Source organism: Macrobrachium nipponense, chromosome 45 (genome assembly GCF_015104395.2).
Source record: "Macrobrachium nipponense isolate FS-2020 chromosome 45, ASM1510439v2, whole genome shotgun sequence".
NCBI lineage: Eukaryota > Metazoa > Arthropoda > Malacostraca > Decapoda > Palaemonidae > Macrobrachium > Macrobrachium nipponense.
This window is the reverse complement of record NC_061105.1, coordinates 629,674-637,793: the sequence shown is the minus strand read 5'-3', so window position 1 is coordinate 637,793 and position 8,120 is coordinate 629,674. Positions and strand designations below refer to the sequence as shown.

The 8,120-nt window shown below is 41.0% G+C and overlaps 2 protein-coding genes across 2 annotated transcripts in view; one reads left to right on the top strand and one right to left on the bottom strand.

Moving 5' to 3' along the window:
• Nucleotides 1-8,120, top strand: part of LOC135214254 (segmentation protein Runt-like) — a gene marked incomplete at its 3' end in the record, with an annotated part of 122,095 nt that overhangs the window by 111,265 nt on the left and 2,710 nt on the right. The gene's annotated exons all lie outside the window — the stretch shown is intronic.
• On the bottom strand, nucleotides 2,997-4,382 carry LOC135214080 (protein lozenge-like; the record flags this gene model as incomplete). The annotated part of the gene is given in 2 exon segments (XM_064248190.1): nucleotides 2,997-3,745; nucleotides 4,182-4,382. Coding segments are annotated over 2 exon segments (629 nt in total), but the record flags the coding sequence as incomplete, so codon positions are not given.

The window sequence follows — 8,120 nt, the reverse complement described above, 5'->3', positions numbered from 1 at the left end:
GTTCTATATGGTGTTATATAGGTTCTCACGGCGGAGCTTTTTTTTTTTTTTTTTTTTTTTTTTTTTTTAAGTAATAGAATAGAATATAGAATTTAGGCCAAGCGCTGGATAAGGTCCCATAACTCCGCTCTTTATTCATCCTATCCACAACCATTAACAATCTGCTAGCTTTATTGTGTTCTTTAAACTATTATAAACAAAGCATTCACGTTGTTTCACGTGTTTCCTGTTGTTTTAGTAAATGTGTCTTACCATTACACTAAACATGTGTGTGTGTGTGTGTGTGTGTGTGTGTGCGCGCACACACACACACACACACACACACACTATAGCTGACTTCCATTAAAAAATTAAATAGTCCTCTACGAACATCATCTCATTTTTGAAGACTCTTCATTGGTCCATCAAGTTGGCCCCATTTATCTGTCAGTTACAATTTACAGTTATCTTGAATATATTTTCATGCCTTAAGTTCTTAATAACTTTCACCTTTCTTTAAATTCCCCATAAGTTTGCGTACCTTTTCGCATCTAGAATCTAGGGCAACTTACTGAATATTCTCGGTGTTGTTTATTCGAATTTTCCAATATCATTTGTATTTCGACTCAACTTATCTACAGCTGTGGAATCTCTTACGTTTAATCAGTGAAGGATCTTTTAAGACTGTTTTGGTGGTTCATTTTTTATGTGTAAAGTATTTTGGTTTGATATTCATATCGATTCTTATTAAGTACAAAATTAATATGTTTATCAGAGGTAGTACCAGCACCTTCGACGACGTTCCAAATTCTTCGAAGTCTAAGTGGACACATCGAAAGCTTCAAGTAAGGTTTCTGATCTCTTCTTTAGGTTTTAGGTGTTGGTTCTTTACACTTACCTGTAACGATTCGAGACCGTAAGGCGATCGCTTCACAAGACCAGTGTGGGGGGCTATTGACACTATAATGGAGTCTTGGAAAAGTTAACCCAGAGTAATTTTACCCTGGATTTATCCTGGAGAGATATTGACACTTATGGAATAGTGGAAAATGTTACCCAGAGTCATTTCATCCTGGCTTTATCCTGGAGCGATAATGACCCTGTTACGAAGTTGTGGAAAACGTTACCCAGAGTAATTTCACCCTGGATTTATCCTGGAGCGATACTGACCCTGTTACGAAGTTGTGGAAAACGTTACCCAGAGTAATTTCATCCTGGATTTATCCTGGAGCGATAATGACCCTGTTACGGAGTTGTGGAAAACGTTACCCAGAGTTATTTCATCCTGGATTTGTCCTGGAGAGATATTGACACTGTCACGGAATCGTGGAAAAGGTTACCCAGAGTCATTTGATGATTGATTTGCCTTGTGGGTTGGGATATTATAGTCTTGATCCCGAAGCCCATGCCAGTGACTGAATATACTTGACAGAGCAACAAGTCGTCAAAGTTCGTGATATAAATACCCATGCACTGTCCCAATCTACAAACTGGCTATCAAATCTACGACAATACTTAAAAAAAACGTTGTGACTTATCAAGTCATCAAGACTAGATGTCCAAAATTAGTAATATTTGGTAAGATTTATTGTGCATTATACAGCACACGAACTGAGACAACCATAGACTAGCTACAGATGGCTACAGATACGCTTCGAATAGTTGGTATTCTAGTATGAAATTTCAGCACAAGAAAGTAAAATGGACTCTCACTTGAGAACTGAAAACATCTTTAAAAAAAATAAATAAATAAAACTGAAGACTTGTTTTTTTAGTGTTATGAGCGTAGATATGACTTTCATATTTTCAAAAGAGTTGTGGCAATTAATGTATAATATTCCGCATGATTCTCAAAATGTCTGCTCTGGGGCCAAATGAATTTGCATGTGGCGCAAGATTAACCAGATAAGAATCCCACTGTAAGTAAATATATACATTACCACATTTATGCTGATCACAGTTGTGGATGAAAGCCAGTGCAGAAAACAGCCAAAATAACCGTTTTATATACCTACGCAAAGTTAGCCAGAGACACAGACAGACAGACAGACAGAATTAAGTTAGTCATTAGTGATTTAAACGTCATCTTCGACCACACACACACGCTCACAAACATACACACACACACACACACACACACACACACACACACCACACACACACACACAGAGAGAGAGAGGATGAGAGCCGGGAGAGAGAGAGAGAGAGAGAGAGAGAGAGAGAGAAATTAAGTCAGGCAGTGATTTAAATGCCATCCTCCCCACATCCTGAGAGAGAGAGAGAGAGAGAGAGAGAGAGAGAGAGAGAGAGAGAGAGAGAGAGAGAGAGAGAGAGAGAGAGAGAGAGAGAGAGAATCACGGCCAAAACAATCTTCCACAACCTGTCACGCCAAAGAATCAAATGAAATAACGATGGAGTCATGAATATATACACAGGACCTCGTATACATTAATATAATCTACCAAAAAAACAATAATGATAACAATAATATCACAAAAGGCACCACCAGCGTCTATCACATCATCCATCATACTTCACTATGAAAAAAAAAACACATTTTTAAAAAAAAGAGTTTGAAAAATGTATATAAACTACTTTGCAATAAGCAAATGTTTTTTCTAGAAGTTTTTTCCTTTTTCTCTTTTTTTATCATAAAGTTTTTTGTCGTGTTCTTAAAAAGGCACAAGCCACTGGACTTTATTAACAAATATCTCAAACTACATATAAAATGATTTTTTTCTTATGCTAGATATGTAAAAAAAATCTTAGAAGATAGTCGCATCTACGTCGCACTGGCGTCAATATACCGTTTGCGATTTTGTCTTTCCCTCACACAGTAGAGTTTTATGTTTATTTTCCACACAAAGTATCTTTCCCATACAATCTTTGCATTCCCTACAGTCTCTATCTCCCATACAATCTTCATTTTCCACACAAAACCAAAAGTAGTTTCCTGGCTTCTCAATAGTTCAGTTGTTTGATTTGGAATGCTTTGGGCCTTGGACCTTTCATTCATCCTCCTCCAACATTTTGGCCCCTCTCCCCCAGCCCCCCAACATTCGCCTACACTTTCTCCACCACGCCCGGTGGTGGTCAGTAAGGCCGCCAGACGGGGTCGGGCGGCCTAGGGTGGTTCCCTGAGAGGCTTCCTAAAGACCCTGAGGGTGGTGGTAGCGAGTGGGCGGGAGGAAGATGGTGATGCCCCTGGCTGGAGGAGGAAGAACCGGCTCCTCTTATCAAATCCTCCCTGGTGGGCGTGTTCGTGGGCGGGGTGAGAGTCGTGGGCGTGTGTGGAAGAACGGAGCACAAGGACGAGTAGAGGAGGGATGCTGCCGGGATCATGGGCGGGGCCAAGTAGACACCAGGGCCTCTCCCAAGAGGTTAGGCCCACCCCCTAACATCCCAGCCCCGCCCCCTCCCAAAGCCCCCGCCCCGCTCCCATTCACGCCGTGGGCGGCACTCTGCAAGCTGCTCCCACTCCCGTGCGCCCCCGGACCAGCTGCTGCTGCTGCTGCCGCAGACGACGCGGCAGCCGCAGCTGCTGCCAATAGGTCTACGTTCCCGGCTCCCATTCCTCCGAGGATGCCAGAGGGTCCGAGGACGTTGTTGCTCCCTCCGAAGACGCTGGTTCCTCCGCTGAGCATGCTCAGGGTGGTGGACACGGAGGAAGACGGCGGGAGGACTGGATGCCCTCCGCCTCCTCCCCCCAACAGGTCTTTGGAAAGGCTTAGGCTCGCTGCGGCGTCTCCAAGTTGTTCTGGCAACACTGGAAAGTGAACATTTTGTAAAAACTTCGTCAACAAGCTGTTTCGCAACACTGAAAGATAAAATAATCTTTAAAAACTTCAGAAACAAACACGACTTGGAAACTCCCATCTAAATAAAAACAAAGGAAAACAGAAAAGCGTCTAATGCCGGGTATTATTGTTTAATAGAAAGGTAGCGATGCCTTCATAAATATCGAAGTTTATCTATTTTTCCCTTTCTAATATATTGCATACCTACACACACACACACACACAAACACATTAAAACATTTCAAGTATACAAATATTGTCAGAATCCTATAATGAAAGACAGACAAACTAACCTATCGATGACCTCAACCTCCGTGACGCCAGACAGCACGAACAAATAAAAAAAAAAAAAAACACACAGCATAACTAGAATATGCCCAAAGAGGCCAACAACTTAATACTTACAATTCAAGTGGCTGGAAGACGCAGCAGCAGCAGCAGCTTCCGAAATGCCCACGTCCCTGTGGGCACCAGGAGGAAGGGCGGAACTCAGGTGACTCTGCCCGTGCGGACCGTGGGCGGAAGGGCAGGCTGGAAGAGACGATCCTAGGTAAGAAGGCGGATATCCTGGAGGTGGGTATGTGGCCCATCCCGTGTCGACGAGACCTGGAAATTTCGGACACATCGTCATTACCATTACCGTGTTTGAGTTTTAAGATCTAGTTACTATCTGCAGCACAGACATTTAGATGTATTTTAATCTCACCGTTTTTCGTAGGTTCGCTGGTCCTGTAAACTGGAACCCGCGTGGACGAGTTCTAAAGAATATTCTTTGGACCTTGCATCAGAGAGGATTACTTGAAGGTACTGTAGATGGTTTTATGTTTATTTTTTATTTATGTTCTATTTTTTTTGTTTTTTTTTTTTTTACCTTTAACTTGAGTATGTTACGACTCCACGCGAGTACTCAAGCACCCATATCGTTTCTGAGAGAGAGAGAGAGAGAGAGAGAGAGAGAGAGAGAGAGAGAGAGAGAGAGAGAGAGAGAGAGAGAGTGTGTTACAAGGATTTACAAGAATAAGGATGTCTCAAAGACTTATTTAGTCCATCCGAGGAGACATCATGCGCTCACTTACCTCTAGGAGCAGGTTATACTGTTCATTCCCAGTGTCCAAATGATTTTTTTCTAGCTTTCTTTTAAACTCTTCCACGCTGTTGCTGTTCACAACTTCTGGTGGAAGTTTATTTCATAGAAAGGTACCCTTTCTTAAAGAGAGAGAGAGAGAGAGAGAGAGAGAGAGAGAGAGAGAGAGAGAGAGGTTGGAACCGAGAGAGAGATCGAGAGATGAGAGAGAGAGAGAATGGATTTATGGCCGGCACAACGCAACAAGTAGCAGGGATCGTTTAAACTATCAATTTTACAGCAGGAACCGAACGCCGTCATGCAACTCGATAAGGAGGCATGATTAACAGTATGGTTGTATCCCACGCTGTTATTTGATTACCATGACCCGGATCATTAAGTGACCCGTCTCGGTCTAAAGCCCAAAATAAGAATGTGAGACCAGCGACCGAATGCAACTTCGATAGGTTGCAAGATGGCAAGAAGTTTGGATTTGAATATATTACTATAGCAGATTTACATCAACCGTGCATTTGATGTCTAGGCCAGCCCCTTACGACGCTCCCGATTGGCTGTTGATAAGCCAATCACAGGGCTGGCAACTCTCAGTCTCTCTCGAAAGTTCACATAGGCAGGATGTATGCTCCACCTCTCCTGAGGGGTATTTTCTAAAGACGTATCTCTCAGGAGAGGTGGAACATAGAACCTACCCATGTGAAATCTCTCGAGAGACTGAGAGTTTCCAGCCCTGTGATTGGCTTATCAACAGCCAATCAGGAGCGTCGTAAGAGACTGGCCTAGACATCAGATGCACGGTTGATGTGAATCTACCATAGTCGAAATGCATCCAAAATGTTATAAAGTAACTGAAGAGTTGTTGAAACTATTTTATTATTATTATTATTATTATTATTATTATTATTATTATTATTATTATTATTCACTAGGTGACAGTGGTAAACCTTCAACCCACAATAACAAGACTATTAATTGTTCTTCACTCAAAAGGGTTTGCCACTGCTGTTACATTTTTCATAACGCTCATTCAGACTAACTTAATTAACTCTGAGTCTTCAACCTGAAATAACATATCTTTGGTTTCTCTAAAATATCATCAAGGCCTCCCAGATTCACCCACAAAAATCAAATGAAACTTAATTGAAACATTGGACAACCTACAGGAAACTGCAACTCTCTTTAAGGTTGTTCAATAATTTTTTCAATTATCTGTATTAGTTCGTAACTTTCCTGAATACTATATTGGGAAATAGAAGTGAAACAATCATTGTGGTCCTTGTACCTTAATCATTTATTAATATTTTTTATTATTTACTAATTTGTTGATCTATTCTTTTCCTTTTTTTAATAAGAGCTCGAATTTCAAGTCAGTGACCCCTTTGGTGGTCTGCTTGTTACATATGAATAGGTTTCATCCTCTGAATAATAATAATAATAATTGATAAGGGGAACCGTACAGATTCCCGAAAGCTATCTTTTCTGTTTTTAAACTTAAATATATGTACATTTACATAACTGTGGATTTGTTTCTCCAATAATAATAATAATAATAATAATAATAATAATAATAATAATAATAATAATAATAATAATATGGATGCCGGGTACCAACTTCAAGAAAAGAGGCAAACGAATCAATCATCTGATGTTCATGGACGACATCAAGCTGTATGGTAAGAGCATCAAGGAAATAGATACCCTAATCCAGACTGTAAGGATTGTATCTGGGGACATCAGGATGGAGTTTGGAATAGAAAAATGCGCCTTAGTCAACATACAAAAAGCAAAGTAACGAGAAACTGAAGGGATAAAGCTACCAGATGGGAGCAACATCAAACACATAGATGAGACAGGATACAAATACCTGGGAATAATGGAAGGAGGAGATATAAAACACCAAGAGATGAAGGACACGATCAGGAAAGAATATATGCAGAGACTCAAGGCGATACTCAAGTCAAAACTCAAACGCCGGAAATATGATAAAATCCATAAACACATGGGCAGTGCCAGTAATCAGATACAGCGCAGGAATAGTGGAATGGACGAAAGGCAGAACTCCGCAGCATAGAGTCCAGAACAAAAACCAGGAAACAAATGACAATACACAAAGCACTACCACCCAAGAGCAAATACGGACAGACTATACATAACACGAAAGGAAGGAGGGAGAGGACTACAAAGTATAGAGGACTGCGTCAACATCGAGAACAGAGCACTGGGGAAATATCTGAAAACCAGTGAAGACGAGTGGCTAAAGAGTGCATGGGAAGAAGGACTAATAAATTGTAGACGAAGACCCAGAAATATACAGAGACAGGAGAAAGACAGAAAGAACAGAGGACTGGCACACAACCAATGCACGGACAATACATGAGACAGACTAAAGAACTAGCCAGCGATGACAATTGGCAATGGCTACAGAGGGGAGAGCTCAAGAAGGAAACTGAAGGAATGATAACAGCGGCACAAGATCAGGCCCTAAGAACCAGATATGTTCAAAAGTACGATAGACGGAAATAAACATCTCTCCCATATGTAGGAAGTGCAATACGAAAAATGAAACCATAAACCACATAGCAAGTGAATGCCCGGCACTTGCACAGAACCAGTATAAAAAGAGGCATGATTCAGTGGCAAAAGCCCTCCACTGGAGCCTGTGCAAGAAAACATCAGCTACCTTGCAGTAATAAGTGGTACGAGCACCAACCTGAAGGAGTGATAGAAAACGATCAGGCAAAGATCCTCTGGGACTATGGTATCAGAACAGATAGGGTGATACGTGCAAATAGCCCAGACGTGACGTTGATTGACAAAGTCAAGAAGAAAGTATCACTCATTGATGTCGCAATACCATGGGACACCAGAGTTGAAGAGAAAGAGAGGGAAAAAATGGATAAGTATCAAGATCTGAAAATAGAAATAAGAAGGATATGGGATATGCCAGTGGAAATCGTACCCATAATCATAGGAGCACTAGGCACGATCCCAAGATCCCTGAAAAGGAATCTAGAAAAACTAGAGGCTGAAGTAGCTCCAGGATGATGCAGAAGAGTGTGATCCTAGAAACGGCACACATAGTAAGAAAAGTGATGGACTCCTAAGGAGGCAGGATGCAAACCCGGAACCCCCACACTATAAATACCACCCAGTCGAATTGGAGGACTGTGATAGAGCAAAAAAAAAAAAAAAAAAAAAAAAATAAAAATAATAATAATAATAATAATAATAATAATAATGTATGAGAATTGGTGAAGGTGACC